Source organism: Cucurbita pepo, chromosome LG12 (genome assembly GCF_002806865.2).
Source record: "Cucurbita pepo subsp. pepo cultivar mu-cu-16 chromosome LG12, ASM280686v2, whole genome shotgun sequence".
NCBI lineage: Eukaryota > Viridiplantae > Streptophyta > Magnoliopsida > Cucurbitales > Cucurbitaceae > Cucurbita > Cucurbita pepo.
The window spans coordinates 540,460-558,306 of record NC_036649.1 but is presented as its reverse complement, the minus strand read 5'-3'; the positions used below and the strand labels follow the sequence as shown (position 1 = coordinate 558,306).

General features: G+C 35.5%; 3 protein-coding genes across 3 annotated transcripts; 2 read left to right on the top strand and 1 right to left on the bottom strand.

The window, feature by feature from the left end:
• Positions 1-2,662: 2,662 nt before the first annotated feature.
• On the top strand, positions 2,663-4,947 carry LOC111806971 (probable pectinesterase 29). Its single transcript, XM_023692526.1, has 5 exons — positions 2,663-2,862; positions 2,952-3,111; positions 3,189-3,398; positions 3,916-4,166; positions 4,788-4,947. The coding sequence occupies exons 1-5, from the start codon at positions 2,663-2,665 to the stop codon at positions 4,945-4,947; spliced, it is 981 nt and encodes a 326-aa protein (XP_023548294.1).
• Positions 4,948-6,178: 1,231 nt separating this feature from the next.
• On the bottom strand, positions 6,179-9,229 carry LOC111806549 (receptor like protein kinase S.2-like). Its single transcript, XM_023691917.1, has one exon. The coding sequence runs from the start codon at positions 9,159-9,161 to the stop codon at positions 6,684-6,686; it is 2,478 nt and encodes an 825-aa protein (XP_023547685.1). The 5' UTR covers positions 9,162-9,229; the 3' UTR covers positions 6,179-6,683.
• Positions 9,230-14,138: 4,909 nt separating this feature from the next.
• LOC111806755 (elongation factor 1-alpha-like) lies at positions 14,139-17,058 on the top strand. The gene is made up of 3 exons (XM_023692195.1): positions 14,139-14,260; positions 14,913-15,394; positions 15,908-17,058. The coding sequence occupies exons 2-3, from the start codon at positions 14,933-14,935 to the stop codon at positions 16,787-16,789; spliced, it is 1,344 nt and encodes a 447-aa protein (XP_023547963.1). The 5' UTR covers positions 14,139-14,260; positions 14,913-14,932; the 3' UTR covers positions 16,790-17,058.
• The last annotated feature ends 789 nt before the right edge of the window (positions 17,059-17,847 follow it).

The window sequence follows — 17,847 nt, the reverse complement described above, 5'->3', positions numbered from 1 at the left end:
CCCATTTGCTCCAAGCCAAGCATGTACTTTATGCTATACCACTGCGTTCGTTTATATTAAGTAGGACAGATCGATCTGAAGTTCATAATACCGTATCGTGCTAAGTGTTATGGTAATGCTTGTTTAAGGTGTGTTGCTCGTAACTGCATGCTAGACCCTTATATACATTGTTTGGCCAACGGCGACATGAATTTGAATTGACCTACTCACTCAGCGGTAAGAGTGAGTGATACATAATCCGCTGCAAACGTGCACAACTGTGACACTAAGACAGAATTACTTTGTTGCGAGGGTCACAATTGCACCCAAAAGCAAACACAATGTCTTAGATAGCATTTAACTTCTAGTTTAAAGAATTGACGATTAGTGGTATCCCTATAGAACATTTTGAGGTAAAGGAAACTATACATCACGAAAGTGTTAAGTGATACAACATAAGGGGTTTGGCCAACCGGCATACGACCTTGGACAACTCGCCTTGAATAAAAATTTGTCCTTTGATCTTGAATAAAAATTTGTCCTTTGAGGTAAAAAAATTAAGTGAAAAATTAGATAATTGCTTTTAAACATCTTACACACTAACTTAATTACCTTGGTAAATGTAATCAACTTCATGTTTTTTTTAATGAAGCATTTCCTAAAATTAATAAAAAATAAAAAATAATTTTTTTATAATCATCTTTAATATTATATTTTTTGGTCATTTATTTATTTATTGAGTTTTTTGGCATTTTAATTATGAAAATTCTATTTAAAATGTGTTTATTATAGGTTATTTGAATGATTTAGATGACCAAAATGGGTTTTTTTTAATAAAAAAAAACTATTATAAATAAAAAGTACTTCAAATAAATAAATTATTAAAAAATGACTTATTAATAAGTAATAAGAAAAAAAAATATAGTTATAATTAATATAATCAGTTTTTAAATGATTTGTTGATGTAGGAGGGTACTCTAGAAGCAATTCAAGAGGAGGAAGTAACATGGTTAGAGATGTCTGTCTTACTAGCGAGGTCGGAGCTCCGCTGGAGGGAGATTTCTCATTTAGACAGAGAATGAGGAGAGAGTGGGGAGCATTTTTCTCCAGGCGGAGGACGGGATTATATTTTTTATCCCCGTCCCCACACAATTTCCTGCCCCTTCTTATCGTCGTCTCGATCCCCACAAAAATAAATAGAGAATTTAGCGAAAACATAGAATGAAATAGGTGGCGGAGATGGGGACATACAACATGAGCAAAAATTGTTTTAATTTTTAATCGGAGAACACCTCTTTATTTATATTAATGTGTAAGTTACCATATTTAATTAGATTTTTTTCATATAAGGAAAAGAAAACAAATAAAAGGAAAAACATATTCCAACGTTGGAAATATGTTTACATTAGAATCTTTTTTTATTTTATTTTATTTTTTTGGCATTTTTCTTTTTCTATCCAGAAACAGAAATGAATTTTCCAAGAAATAATAATAATAATAATTTCTGTTTTGAATTTCTTATGATTTCTTTTCATTTATTTATTTATTTATTATGGATAAAATGGAGCACTCATTTAACGTTAATATATATATATATATATATTTATTGATATAATTAATTTTAAGTTTTTTTTTTTTTGGAATTTTATTGTCTCGCATCTGTCTAGATTTTCTCTCTTAAGGGCAGTTTTATTTACTAATTTTATACCTTCCCAAAAAATAAAAAGAAATTATAAATATTTAATATTTTGACCAAATGGGCAACGGGTGTATAATTTTTATGAATAGTCAAACGTTGGACCATTAGAGAAAGTTACAAATTGCCTTAAATGAGGTTAACTCCAAAAAAAAACATCCAATTGTGACATGTTTTTTTGGAATCCATAGTTATGTTAACTATTAGTCCCCAAAAAAAATTACAACCAAGTCACCAAAACAGTATCACTTAACACGATTTTAGCACGTGTTCACCAAAAAAACAACCCCAAATAATATAGTAAAAAAAAAACATTCTATTTTGACGACACATGTTAAATTAAAAAAAAAAAACCACCCTCAATATTTTTTTATCATTTTCTCTCGGGTACCCTAAAATGCATTCATTCATGAGAGATTCCCACAACTTTATAAAGAATATTTCGTTCTACTTTCTAACGTGAGATCTCACCGTTTCGATTCATTCATGTATCACTTCTACCTCACGTTTTAACTTTCAAACATAAAAAAACTCACTTATAAGTGAGATACAGTAATAAAAATTCAAAAATAAACCTATAATGTCAAAAAAAATAATAATAATAACAGTCATGAAAACATTCTAATAAAATTGAATCACTCCATTAACCATTAAATTTCATTCCATTAATGAGAAAACCTTTGACCTTCCCACTTTGCCAATCCATTTAAGAACAAAAAAAAAAAAAAAAAAAAAAAANAAAAAAAAAAAAAAAAAAAAAAAAAAAAAAAAAAAAAAAAAAAAAAAAAAAAAACCATAAATAATTGCCATTAAAGCAAACCTCTCTCTCTCTCTATATACATACATACATACATATACATACACATATATATATATATATATATACACACACACACCCATTGTCTTCTTGTTCATGAAAATTTGCAGAGATTTGTTCCAAAGAACATGAGAAAAATGTGGATTTTTCGTGGGATTTGTGTGGGATTGATGGCAATGATGATAATATTTGTAAGAGGGAATGAAGATGAACGTTATAGAAGCGTGGGAGGGAAGAAATTGGCATGGCGGACAGTGGTTGTGGATCAGAGCGGCCATGGAAATTTCTCAACCATTCAAGCCGCCATTGATTCTGTTCCTTCAAATAATATGTTCTGGGTCTCCATTCATATCAACCCTGGTATTTACAGGTCATTTTCAATTTCCTTAATTACCCTCAATTTCTTTTCTTATTTATTTATTTATTTTTTTATTTATTTGTTTGTTTGTTCTTGTTTAGAGAGAAGGTGAAAATCCCATATGATAAGCCGTATATCATCTTGAAAGGACAAAGAAGAAAAACAACAAAGGTTGTCTGGAACGACCATTTCACTCTTGCTCAAAGTCCTACTTTCACTTCTTCAGCTGATAATGTTGTCGTTAAATCCATCACTTTTGTGGTAAGTAAGTGAACATCATTCATTTCTTCATATTAACTCTGTTTTTTTTTTTGTGATCTAATTCTTGTGGGTATTAGAATTCGTTTAACTTTCCATGGACTAATGGAAATCGAAGAGCTCCAGCAGTTGCAGCTATGATCACTGGCGATAAGGCTTTGTTTTATAAATGTGGCTTCTATGGTGTCCAAGATACCTTGTGGGATGATCAAGGTCGACATTATTATCATCGTTGCGTCATTCAAGGTGCTGTCGATTTTATTTTCGGAAGCGCTCAATCCATTTTTCAGGTATCTTTTACTGTTTCGATATGACGTTTGAAGCAACATAGGTAGCGGGAACTTACTAGGGTTTAGGGTTTAGGGTTTAGAGTGAGCTTGTGTAACAGCCCAGATCCACCCCTAGCAAATATTGTCCTCTTTGGGCTTTTACTTTCGGGCTTCTCCTCAAGACTTTAAAATGCGTCTGTTGGGGATATGATGTTTGAAGCAAAATAGGTGGCAAGAACTTACTAGGGTTTAGGGTGAGACTGTGCTCGGATAAAGATGAAGTCATGAAACCCTAATCGTTTTTTATGATGTCGAAGGATATGATGTTTGAATCAACATAGGTGATAGGAACTTACTAGGGTTTAGGGTTTAGGGTGAGACTGTGTTCGGGTAAAGATGAAGTCGTGAAACCTTAATCGATGTCAAATGGTATGACATTTGAAGCAACATAGGTGCCGGGAACTTACTAGAGTTTAGGATGAGCCTGTGGTCGGTTAAAGATGAAGTTGTGAAACCCGAATCGTTTTCGTTGATGTAGGGATGTTCGATATCAGTGGTGGGAGAAGCACTTCTTCCATTGGGGTCTACAAGCTTCATAACAGCACAAGGAAGAACAGACCCAAATGATGCAAATGGGTTTGTTTTCAAAGATTGCAAAGTGTTTGGGAGTGGCTCAGCTTTCTTAGGAAGGCCATGGAGAGGCTACTCAAGGGTTATCTTTTACAATTCTAGCTTCTCCAACGTCATAAACCCTAGTGGTTGGGATCCTTGGCATTTTGTTGGTCATGAGTAAGCTATCTTTTATTCTTCAACGGTTTATCGGCTCGACTTTTCAAAAGTTACAATATTGCCCTTTGACCTTTCATAAATACTTCAAAATTGTATTATCAAGGTCGAGGATAATATTGTAACTTTCAAAAAAACCCATAGCGTTTCTTTCTCTACTAATAGCTACAAAACCTTGCTTTCAAACTCTCTTTCGAAAATCTCTCTGCCCCAATTTTCTAAAACTTTCTTCTCAAGACGGGGTTAGAGGCTTGAGCATACGTTGCTCGACCGTAGGCGACGCAAATTCTAATTGGCTTGACTCACTCAGTGAGTGCGACACCGTTACAAATGTCCATTGCCATATATATAATATATATTGGTTTATACTAGAAAAAGAATATAATTAATGACTTACTTTCTTTGTAAGAAAAATAGGCGTTTACTAATAATTTCCTTTTTAGCTTTTATCCATTTTTAAAATCTTAGGGTTTTGTCCATATAAATCCTAAATTTAAAAAAATAAAAATAAAAATTTTGCATGAAAAAAAAGACTTATTAGGAAAGAAAATAAAGTTGTTTAAAGTATTTGTAATTACTATTTTTTATTATTATTATAATGAATATTTTATTTTTATAATCCAGGGACCAATTAACCTATGCAGAGTATGGTTGCTACGGACCAGGTTCCGACATGTCGCATCGAGTAAAATGGGAAAAGAAGCTGGATTTGGATGAAATACAACAGCTAACCGACATGAGTTTTATCGATACTGAAGGTTGGATGCAAGATCAACCTTGGTAAAAAAAATTTAACCGCTTTCAACCACTCTTAAATTTACTTAATGTTAATTGTTAAAATTACCACTAATCATGAAAATTTAAACTCTTCCCATCAGAATACTAATTTTTTTTCTACATTTTTATTGAATAATATTCTAGTTAAGGTACGTTTTGTAATTTATATTCTCGTTAATGTAATTACCAATTCATCAGTTATGATTAATAAAATATTATTATTATTATTTATTTTTATCGATAAAATCTCATATCAGTTGAAGATGAGAATAAAATATTTCTCATACCAATTTATCTGTGAGGCGGACTACGAATAATATTTACTAATATTCAAATGAATATTATATTTCTATTTTTTTTCCTTGAAAATGAAAAAATGGCCAACAAAATCAATTCTTAGTCAATTTATTATTATTTATTGTCAATGTTAATAATAATTTCTTTTATGTGTCAAATGCATCAAAAGATGTTCGAATTTTGACAAATTTCCCTCGATTGCGGTTCGATTCGGCCAATTTCATCATTTTTATCATGATCGGTAGCAACTTTTTTGAAGAAATCGAAACCCAGAAAGTAGAATTCAGCTGCGTTTGATTTTGATCGTTGAAATTGAAATGGCATCTACTAAACCCCACGACTTTTACTTCTCTTCGTAGTCATCTCTAAAACGTCAGCCTTTTTGTACGATGCCCGATTCTCCCTCTTTCCAGCTGCCAATCGCTGTTGAAGATTCACGGGATGGCAGATTTGTGTTCTACTTCTACTCTCTGGTTTTTATTTTGCAGTTGTGAGTAAATTTTCTGATCTGTGACACTCTTAACTCGCTTGCATTTTGATTCTCAGCATGTTCTTTGATATGAACTCGTATGATTATCCTATTTCTCTAATGAACTTTGGAATTGAAATCTGTTTGTTTTCTGAAAGTTGACGATAAAATCGGATTCGAACTTCAATGTGGAGGACCAAATTCTGTCGTCATGAATGTTGCATTCCACATGTTTGATGAAATGCCCGTGAGGCAATTGTTTTAGTTAAAAAGGATCAACCATTGAGAATGGTTAGGAGAGAGTCCCACGTTGGCTAATTTAGGGAATGATCATGAGTTTATAAGTAAAGAATACATCTCCATTGGTATGAAGCCTTTTGGGGTCCAAAGCAAAGTCATGAGAGCTTATGCTCAAAGTGGACAATATCATACCCATTGTGGAGGTTCGTGGTTCTTAACATGGTATTAGAGTCGTGCCCTTAAGTAGTTGTCAATAGAATTCTCAAGTGTCGAACAAAGAAGTTGTGAGTCTCAACGGTGTAGTCAAAATGACTCAAGTATCGAACAAAGGGTGTACTTTGTTTGAGGACTCTAGAGAAGGAGTCGAGCCTCGATTAAGGGAAGGTTGTTCGAGGGCTCTATAGGCCTCAGGGGAGGCTCTATAGCATACTTTGTTCGAGAGGAGGATTGGTGAGGTTTGTTGGGAGAGATCTCCATTGGTATGAGGCCTTTTGGAGAAGCCGAAAGCAAAGTCATATCATACCATTGTAGAGAGTCGTAATTTCTAACATGATATTCTTTGCTTTTTACTGCACTTAAACGATTCGATTGGTAAATGATATTGGTCTAACTCTCTTGAAATGTAAGGAGAATACAAGTGATTACTATGTTCTTACTCAGAATGAAACATCCGGAAGCCATACTTCTCTGTTATAAGTTACAATATTAGCAAATGAAATACTCATCTCTTTGGTTTTTCACTGTATTCCCAGAGCTTGGATCCTCCTAACCAATGACAAAGAAGTTGCATTTCTTTGCTTCCAACCTTCTAGGCTCTCCATTTTTTCTTCTTTAGGGAAGCATTGATCATTGCCATCGAGTATTTTAACTATCTGCCTCATTTTTGGTCTTAAATCTGGGTTTGAGTGAGTACATGCCACTCCTAATCTCAACATTCTCATCAGTTCTTTGTGGTTGTATTCTCCATTCAGCCTTATATCAGCAAGTTCTTCCAGTGATCTTTTCCGGGTGTGGAATTCATGGACTTTCCTCACCAGCAACACCTCTGGCCGTCGAAAATCGACGGCCATCTGACCAGTAATCACCTCTAGAACGACTACACCAAAGCTGTATACATCAGCTGTCGCTGCTGCATCTCCTGAGTCTAAATACTCGGGGGACATGTACCCGAAAATCCCGCGAACCGATTTGCTTTTATCTATGGTTACATGATGATTTCCATGCTCATTTCTTGTCAGGAATTCTGCAAGGGCGAAAGAACTCAGCTTTGGGTTAAGATCAATATCAAGAATGACAGCTGATGAGGTGATGTTCTTGTGGATGACTTGTTCATCCCATTCCTCATGAAGATAAAGAATTGCTGAAGCCAGAGATTTGATGATGTTGTATCTATGACACCATTGTAAAGCTCTATTGTCATGGTGGAAAAGCAGGTGGCTCAAGAGACGGTCTGCTGAATAATCATATACCACAAGCATCTCCCCTTGCTCTGTGCACCATCCACGGAGCTGTATCAAGTTTCTATGGCGAAGACGTCCCAAGTTTTCGAGTTCATTCGAGAATCGTTCCCGTAATGCAGGGCAAGTCTTCATTCCAAGGCGCTTCACTAGAACATGGTGGCTGCTGTCAAGGAAGCCATGGTAGGCGGTTCCGAAGTCCAGCTCCGCCACTCGCTGCGAGTCGGAGAAGTTATTGGTGGCTGAAATGATCTCCTTGAATGATATTACTCTTGGATTGTCAATCATTTGAAAAGTTTTTGTTCTGTCAAGAAGCTTATCAGAAGAGTTGGTGCAATTGTTCCCACTCTCAGCTGTCATATATATGGTTTCTCCATTGGCTGATACGAAATCTGATGAACTAACTGTTATTGTTGTTGCTGTGGTTCTGCTACTGCTAGTGCTTCTGGTAGTGCTGCCATTGGTGGTGGAAGATAGGGAAATGTACTGAGGATGAGACTGAAATGATGGAAGCGCCGGCAAATTCATACCACCGGAAAGGGCTTCCACAACCCATTTCATATTTGGTCTATACAGAGGGCTTTGGAGTGTACAGAGGAGACCCAAATGGATCAAACGCTCCATTTCAATCAGATTATAAGACCCATCTGGCAGCCGGTTATCGCCGCCGAGCAGCGGCATTCCGTCGTCGGAGAGCTTTCGAAACCAATCAAGCAACACAATCTGATCATCAGGACATGTAAGGTCCACTGCTCGCCGACCAGAGACTACCTCAAGAAGAACAATACCAAAGCTGAAAACATCAGATTTTGCAGTGGCAATGCTTCTTCTTTGAAAACTCTCCGGTGGGAGATACCCAATTGTGCCGCCAATTTTGGTGGTTTCCACCAGCCGGAACTGGTGGTGGCTCATCGACGGCACGCTGTTTTGGTACTCAAGATCATGCTCCAACCACCTTGCCAAACCAAAATCACCAAGCTTAGCGTTGTAATTGGAATCAAGCATGACGTTGCTGGTTTTAACATCTCTGTGAATAATCTGTGTCTCTAATTGTTCATGAAGATAGAACAGAGCAGCAGCCAAGCCTCTCACAATCTTCACTCTCTGTTTCCAACTAAGATCCGTCCCGCCGTTCTCCGGCCGCCGGAAAAGTACTCTGTCCAAGCTTCGGTTGGGCATATAATCATAAACAATGAACAATTGGTCTTCATGAACACACCAACCACGGAGACGGACAAGATTCCGGTGCCGGAGATGGGCAACCGCCACCAGCTCTGCCACAAACGTCTTCTCAAACTTCTCCCCTTTTTCAGCCAAACATTTCACAGCTGCCATAGTTCCATCACTAGGCAAATATGCTCTGTAAACCTTCCCAAATCCACCACTACCAAGAATTTCCTCTGCACTGAATCCTTTGGTTCCAATATAGAGCTCTGCAAAGCTGAAGATTCTTGGGTTGTCGCCGCCGAGTCTCTCAGAAAGGTGTACCCCATCGGTGTCGTGAAACTCGGCCGGCGGTGGCTTTCTGGGTCTGCCGCCGTAGCAACAAGAATTAACCCATTTCAGGTTATGGATTTTGTGAAGGGAATCTCGGAGTAAGGCTTGAAATTGAGACCAACTATCTCGATTATGATCATGTTTGCTTTGTTGTTTGTTGTGGCTGTGACTGTCGTTGAGTTCATGAAGCTCTTCACGATCAAGTGGCTGGACTTCATCGAAGTCCGCCGGTAGAAGAAAACAGAGACGGTTCAGCTTCATATTCGAAGAAGAAGAAGAAGAAGAAGAAGAAGAAGAAGAGGCAATGTGGACATGAAGAGAAGTTTTGGGGTAAAGGTTTGAACTTTTTGCATATTAAGAGTTTTTTTTTTTTTTTTTGGGTTTTGAAAATAAATAAAATAATTCAAAGTCGTTAGGTTGCTTGGTTGAATTGAATGTCAACAGGTAGCCAAATTAGAACCCACCTTTGTCTGTCAAGATCATCGGAATAATACTAACTAATTCTAGAACCTTAACTTTATCAAATTGTTCATCAAGTAAATTTATTTAAGTCTAAAAATTATAATACTCTTTTTTCCCGAGCTATTTAACTATTTGACTGCTGTTATTTAGGTAAGATCAGGAAAGGATCTCGAGCTATTTGACCATCTGACTGTTTGTTATTTAGGTGGGACTAGCAAAAGATCTCGAGCTATTTGACTATCTGATTGCTATTATTCATGTGGGACAAGCAAAGGATCTCGAGCTATTTGACCATTTCACTGTTGTTATTTAGGTGGAACCGACAAAGGATCTCGAACTATTTGCCCATCTGTCTGATGTTATTTAGGTAGGACCGACAAAGGCTACAACTATCACTAGTAAGTTTCTTATCTTTTCTCATTAGATTTCATTACAATCATTTATTTGCCTACTACACCCTTTCATATTGGAAAGAAGGGATGGGTGATTCGTGAACAACTACGAGAGTTTCTACTCACAGGTTAGCGTATTTACCTTTTTCTCTTGATATCGAATGTTCTGAAATAAAGAAATGATTTGTTGGATCGGTCAGAAATATGGAAAATGGATGAGACTTTTGGTAGTAGGGCTAATTTTTCTAATTAAGCTACATTTTCAAGATTTTGGTAGTTTTTCTTTGATATTTAATTAAAATCGAGTATCTGTACGTGAATTATTAGTTTACTCTTGAATAATTTTATCTTTTTCTATTTTTTTTAATGAGGTGTTATTTTCAATTTTTTAAAATTAAATTTGAAATTTTAATTTGATTCACTAATTATTCGTCCATGTGTGTACACACAAATTGGTACTTAATTAAGAACAACAATTATTTAAAGGAATATATATATATATATATATATATAATATATATATAGGTTCATCGGGTTTATTTTGATTAATGTATACTTATGATTTGTCAAACAATTATCGTAAATAAAAGGAGAGTTTTTATTTTTTTATTAAAAAAAAAAAAAAAAAAAATCAGAAGTTTGAATACAATTCATGTTTATAGGCTAAGAACACGTTATTGGTGCTTCAACTATTAAATTATGTTTAAACGAGGAGTCAAACTCGCAACCATATTATATTGATAAAAAAATATGTTATATTATTATATTTTATTTAAATTATTATCTTTTCCCTATATAGCAATCATAAATGTGATTAATTTTGAGATTTTTTTTTTAAATATGTGGAAAACGTGAACAATATTATTTTTTTATATTTGAAAAAAATTAAATAGTTTTTCTAAATTTCTAATTATGTGCAATTTAAAAATAAATTTTTGTTCATTTAATAATTATTTTGGATATTATTTTGAATATATATATATATATATATATATATATATATATATATATTCACATTTTGTTTTTTTTCAAATGAGCTTATGAAAAAAAAGGTTTATGAAACATTTATTATTTAAGTTCATAATTGATTTTGTTAGTTGAGAGCTGGAATTCGGTTACCTACTCTTGATATGTATATATAATATATATTATATAATAATAATAAATTAATAAATATTATTTTTTTAATGAAAAATATATTATTGAAAAAGTCATTAATTATAAATTTAATTTGAGATTGGTGTAGTTTTTAAAATAATTATTGACGGACTTTCAGAAAACTTACTGTGAGAGGTAATAAAAATAGTCAGTATATTTTAATTTTAAATCTAAAAAATATTTATTATGGTATTTGGTAAATTAATTTTAATAATTAGAATTTTAGCTAACAAAATACATACTATTGCAATTTTTTATTTTAATATTTAATATCTATTTTTTTTTTAATACACGATACTTATTTTAATTTTTTAAATTGAAATCTAATATATTTTCTCGTATTTTAAAACATATATTGATATAAAATAATTTTTTTTTAATGTCCGGTAATCAATCAACTATTTAATTTTAAAGGTGTTGATTTTTTTAATAAATTTGTGGGTATATTTTCATGAACTAAATTAGGAAAATGACATATTTAAATAAATAAATAAATAAATGTGGAGAAAATATATACTAATAACGTTCCATCTAAGTCTTGTTTGGCTAATTATAATTCAACAACCAAATCCACTTGAAATTTATTTTGAAAATGATAGTTTTACCTTTTACATTTTTTTTAATTATTAATTAAAAATTAAAAAATTAGGTTTAGCTGTTCAACCAAAAATTATAATTATAATTATTATAAACTTTATTTTTTTACCATTTTATTTTGGATTTTTCTTTAATATGAATTCACCTTTTCCCCGTAGCTGCTCTTTGGGCTTTCCCTTTTGCGTTTCCCCTCAAGGCTTATTGTCCTCTCTGGTCTTTCCCTTTCGGGCTTCCCCTCAAAGCTTTAAAACGCATCTGCTGGGGAAAGATCCTACACCCTTATCAATGGTTTGTTCTTTTCGCGCTTCCCCTCAAGGCTTATTGTCTTCTTTGGGCTTTCGCTTTCGGGCTTCCCCTTAAGGCTTTAAAACGCGTATGTCAATGGTTTGTTCTTTTCGCGCTTCCCCTCAAGGCTTATTGTCCTCTTTGGGCTTTCCCTTTCGGGCTTCCCCTCAAGGTTTATTGTTCTCTTTGGGCTTTCTAGTGTCCTACTTGGGCTTTCCCTCAAGGCTTAAAACTCATATGCTAGGGGAAAGTTTCGAACACCCTTGTAAATGGTTTGTTCTCCTCCCCAACCAATGTGGGACATCAAAATCCACCCCTTTGGGGCCCAGCGTCCTTACTGGCCCATGGCCTCGTGTCTACCCGTTTAGGGAACTATTCTCCTCCCCAACCAATGTGAGACATCACAATCCACCCCCCTTCGGAGCCAAACGTTCTCGCTGGCACTCTTTCCTTCCTCCAATCGATGTGGGACCGCCCCAAATCCACCCCCTTTGGGGCCCAATGTCCTTACTGGCACACCGCCTCGTGTCTACCCCCTTTAGGGAACAGCGAGAAGACTGACACATTGTCTAGTGTCTAGCTCTGATACCATTTGTAACGCCCCAGATCCACCGCTAGCAGATATTGTTTTCTTTGGGCTTTCCCTTTCGGGCTTCCCCTCAAGGCTTTAAAACGTGTTTGTTACGGAAAAGTTTGTACACCCTCGTAAATGGTGGTCGTTCTCCTCCAACCAATGTAGGACATCACAATATTATTCTTAAATATTTTATTTAATAAGCCTTTGGATAATATTTACAACTATATATTAAAAAATTATAAAAAAAACATATGCTCATACTAGAGAGATTCATTTAAAGATACGGAGCACGTTCCATTACATAACCAACTATTGAAATACGGAATGAACGTTGTAAATTTTTATAGATATTAGTTGATGATCATTTAATAGTCCCTACAAGGTAACTTGATGTAACATGAGATGAACGAGTTGGTGTCTCGATGTAACTTTAACTTTTATTTAATTTTTTTTATTATTTTGGACGGTATTAATTTGTCTTTGGATGAATCGTGATAAATTTATTATGAAGATCTACTTGGACTATCGTAGAATTAGAGGATTAGGAGATATTATCAATTTTGGCTCGTTACGAATCACAGTCAGTCTCATGGTTATAAAATGCGACTATTAGGAGAAGTTTTTACACCCTTATAAGGAATGTTTGTTCTTACAATCCACATCTTTTAGGGTCCCAACGTCCTCGTTGCCTAACTCTGATACCATGTATAACAGCTCGAGGTCACTGCTAGTTGACATTGTCCGCGTTGGTCCATTAAGTATCACCACCAGTTTCACAGGTTTAAAACGCACCTATTAGGGAGAGGCTTTCATACCCTTATAAGGAATGTTTCGTTCCCCTCTTCAACCGATGTGGAATCTCATAGTTCCTCTCGTAACTTTTGGTTTTCTTTCAGTAGAACGAAGAACTACTTGCAGCCACCCGAAAAATATTTGAAAAATCAAAGATTTATAACTTACATTCACTTGTTAATGATCCACCGTTGATGAACATTTCACAATCAGAATTGTTCATCGACCTCACCCAACTTTTATCGGTATACTCGGCATGACCAATCCTTTTCTTGAATCGATCACTTTACAAACTCGGTATGACCAACCCTTTTCATGAACAAATCATATTACAAGAGCAGTATGACCATCTCGATTCATAACCAAACCACTTTTCAAACTCGACATGTCCGACTCTGTTTGTGAGCAAATCACTTTACAAACTGGCTATGGTCAGTCGGTTTCATAAACAAATCACTTTACAACTGGCTACAGTCGGCTGTTTTCATAAACAAATCACTTTACAAATTTAGTATGACAGACCCTTTTCATGAGTAAATTACTTAGTATATCTGGCATCTTCGTCCTATGGAATATAGTAACCAAATATTTATTTAATTTGAATATACCAAATAAATAGTTATAAAATAAAGTTTACGAAATAAATTGTTATTTTCTCCAAAGATTTCGATTTATTATTATTATTATTTTTTTTTTAGAATTGCAAAACGCATATTCTCCAATTTTAATTGAAAATAAAATTTAAATAGTCAAATTCGTAATTTTTCAGAAAAAGGAAAAAAATTAAATTTAAAAGATAAAAATAATGGGGGCAGCCTCTCGATATCATGGTGTGCCGTACGACTGCGCCTCAAAAGATATCCGTAGAAGAAGAGGAATTAGGGCAAGCAAATTAAGGGCTATTGTCGTAATTGTACATCACGATCGAGGGGTAAAATTGTAAACTGAAATAAAAGCGACGAAATGGTTCATGGAAACCCTAGACGCCCATAGTGGCTATAAATATGTGAGAAGTCTCGCTGCCAAGACCTCGCTGCTTGCTACTGCGTAAAATAGAGGCTGCTTCTTTCTTCTGATTTCTCTGCAAATTCTTGTGGGTAAGCATTCGATTCTTGACCTTTGTAGTTGTTTTTGTTTCATGTTTCTCTCTTGTTCATGATTTTCTTTTAACTGCTTAAGTGATATTTAGTCTTCAGCTTGTCTAGTTTAGTCTTTGATTTAGTTTATATGCTTGTTCGGATGTTTTGAGTCAGATCTATGAATATGGCGGTGTAAATCTATGGTCCTTTACGAATCTTGTTTAGCTTCAAGTAGATTTATGTTTACAAAATTACCGATTGCATCCTAGGTGTTCAACAATCGACGATTCAACGTTGTGTGCTTAATCTTTTGTTCTGATTTACATCTTTCTATGGTCTTTAGCTAGTATGCCGATATCTGTTGTTAAGTTCATGATGTTGAATAGTTGGATTCAGCATCTTTCTGTGTCTCAATTAAATTTCTTGGATTCTTGCATAGGTTGTTAACAGTGGCTTAAGCTCAGCATAGATCCTCGTACATGTATGTGTGTTCGTAGGTTTAGTATTTTAAGAGCTTCCGATTTCAATACGCCTATTCTTGACGTTGTTTGTACCGGTTATATGTGTTGGAATTGGAGTTGATTTGTGTTCCGTAACTTCATTTGTTTGTAATGTTAGATTTGTATGTATGTGAGTAGTACTGACCCCTGTATCTTTCTTTTTCTTGTAGGCTCATTTGGTTAATATCAAATGGGTAAGGAAAAGATTCATATTAACATCGTGGTTATTGGCCATGTCGACTCTGGAAAGTCGACCACCACCGGTCATCTTATCTACAAGCTTGGAGGAATTGACAAGCGTGTGATCGAGAGATTCGAGAAGGAAGCTGCTGAGATGAACAAAAGGTCATTCAAGTATGCTTGGGTGCTCGACAAACTTAAGGCAGAGCGTGAACGTGGTATTACCATTGACATTGCTCTGTGGAAGTTTGAGACCACCAAGTACTACTGCACAGTCATCGATGCCCCCGGACATCGTGACTTTATCAAGAACATGATTACTGGAACCTCACAGGCTGACTGTGCCGTCCTTATTATTGACTCCACCACTGGTGGTTTTGAAGCTGGTATTTCCAAGGATGGACAGACCCGTGAGCACGCTCTCCTTGCTTTCACCCTTGGTGTCAAGCAAATGATCTGTTGCTGCAACAAGGTTGTTATGTGCTCAAATGTTTTGCTAATTTGTTCTGATATTGATTTGCTTGCTTATAATTTTGCTTATCTTACCTCTGATAGAGGGGTCACGATCATAGTAATGATGCAATGTGGTTGTTTAACGGAATCCATGAACGTTACTGCATCATATTCCGACTATGATTTGTGCCCACTTTATTAGACTATGAGTTCTGATTTCCTGAGGAGAGAATGGCCATTTGGGTATTGGCTCCGGCCTTAAAACTGGTGCGGTTCTTTGTGAAGAATCAATGGGGGTTCAAATCCCCCTCTCTCCACGTATGATGGATTTCTATGTTTATTACTATTTATGCGTTGAACTAACCACCCTCGCATGCTTAAAGTTTTTTTTTTTTTTTTGTAATTTCATTTTCTTATTATTTTTGCTATATACATTAGGACATTTCTAAGCTTAAACAGTTTTTTTCCCAATGAATTTGAACCAATTTACTAATATATTTATCTTTCTATTTTGTTTTGTTGATTTTCTTAGATGGATGCTACCACCCCCAAATACTCAAAGGCTAGGTATGATGAAATCGTCAAGGAAGTGTCATCTTACCTGAAGAAGGTTGGATACAACCCAGACAAAATTCCCTTCGTTCCCATCTCTGGATTTGAGGGTGACAACATGATTGAGAGGTCCACCAACCTCGACTGGTACAAGGGACCAACCCTCCTTGAGGCCCTTGACTTGATCTCTGAGCCCAAGAGGCCCTCAGACAAGCCCCTCCGTCTCCCACTTCAGGACGTTTACAAGATCGGTGGTATTGGAACTGTCCCTGTCGGTCGTGTTGAGACTGGTGTCCTCAAGCCTGGTATGGTTGTCACCTTCGGACCAACTGGACTGACCACTGAAGTTAAGTCTGTTGAAATGCACCACGAGTCTCTCCCAGAGGCCTTGCCTGGTGACAATGTTGGGTTCAACGTTAAGAACGTTGCTGTCAAGGATCTCAAGCGTGGTTTCGTTGCCTCAAACTCCAAGGATGACCCAGCAAAGGAAGCTGCCAACTTCACCTCACAGGTTATCATCATGAACCACCCTGGCCAGATCGGTAATGGTTACGCCCCAGTCCTTGATTGCCACACCTCCCACATTGCTGTTAAGTTCGCTGAGATCCTCACTAAGATCGATCGTCGATCTGGTAAGGAACTCGAGAAGGAGCCCAAGTTCTTGAAGAACGGAGATGCTGGTATGGTTAAGATGATTCCCACCAAGCCCATGGTTGTGGAGACCTTCTCCTCATACCCACCATTGGGTCGTTTTGCCGTCCGTGACATGCGTCAAACCGTTGCTGTTGGTGTGATCAAGAGCGTGGAGAAGAAGGACCCAACGGGAGCCAAGGTGACCAAGTCCGCCGTCAAGAAGAAATAAGCCATCCAAACAACAAAGCCAGCCTAGAGTCTGCATTTTGTGTGTCAATTGGTTTGAAGAATATGAGAAAAGACTTGTGGTTTTTGTTAGTTGTATGAGTGGCTTTACCTTGTATAGGGCGGCTCTCTCTCTCGTAGTAGCTTTTACTTATTTAGTTTTATGTGTCTGAATTTGTGTTGTTTTAATTTTGGTTTGTTGTTATTGAGTCATTTTGAGACATTATGTGATACAGTCACCTTTAGTTACGAGTAATTTGTATTTCTTCTTAATTGTGTTGTCTTGTTTTTTTTTTACCATGTTTTCCAGCTTTTTAGTCATTAAATCTATGGAGGATTAACTAAAATTTACCAGAATAGGTAGGATTTGGGGCATTTATACATTAAAGATTTTCTCTAGAGAGAAGGGCAATAACAATGTGGATGCATGACTCAACCTCAAATTAGGTTATCATCATGGTTGCTCCACTTGGGTGGGACAATTTCTAGTGCCTAAACCTAAATATGGCACTATAGCCATAACCCAACCTTTGTAGTTGTTTTTTTTTTTTGGTTAACAAATATTTTTTTTTTTTGGTTTCTCAATATTTTTAAAACATGTTTACTAGGCTTCGATGTTTATAAAGTTTATTACGGGTAGATATTGTTTTCTTTGAACTTTTCCTTCCGAAGTAAAAGAGAAGTTTCCATACCAAACCTTTTCGGGCTTTTACTAACATATATAATATTGGAGAATTTTAAAAGACTTGAGGTGGCTTGGTATTTCTCTACATCCCCATTTCTTATATTTGAGCCAACGAGAATGAAAGTATACCTAGTGTACAGGCAAACATTCAACTTTTAAGTCTTTATTGTATAGGCAAATATTCAACTTTTAAGTCCTTATTGACCATTTTATTTCTTTATTTGGATATGGTATTTCATTTAGCTCCCAAAATTTAAAATTTGTATTTATTTGATTTTTCAACTTTCAAAATAAAATATTTAGTCCATAAATTTTGACATTTAAAAAAAATATTTATGAATTTATAGATTCAAAATTGAAAATTTTGGAATAGATTA

Bases quoted from the DNA above. Each gene is read 5' to 3' on its own strand.
- LOC111806971 (XM_023692526.1), top strand. From the start codon at position 2,663: ATGGCAATGATGATAATATTTGTAAGAGGGAATGAAGATGAACGTTAT. The intron at 2,863-2,951 runs GTCATTTTCAAT...GTTCTTGTTTAG, and splicing joins ATCAACCCTGGTATTTACAG to AGAGAAGGTGAAAATCCCAT. The intron at 3,112-3,188 runs GTAAGTAAGTGA...TGTGGGTATTAG, and splicing joins TTAAATCCATCACTTTTGTG to AATTCGTTTAACTTTCCATG.
- LOC111806549 (XM_023691917.1), bottom strand. From the start codon at position 9,161: ATGAAGCTGAACCGTCTCTGTTTTCTTCTACCGGCGGACTTCGATGAA.
- LOC111806755 (XM_023692195.1), top strand. From the start codon at position 14,933: ATGGGTAAGGAAAAGATTCATATTAACATCGTGGTTATTGGCCATGTC. The intron at 15,395-15,907 runs GTTGTTATGTGC...TGATTTTCTTAG, and splicing joins TGATCTGTTGCTGCAACAAG to ATGGATGCTACCACCCCCAA.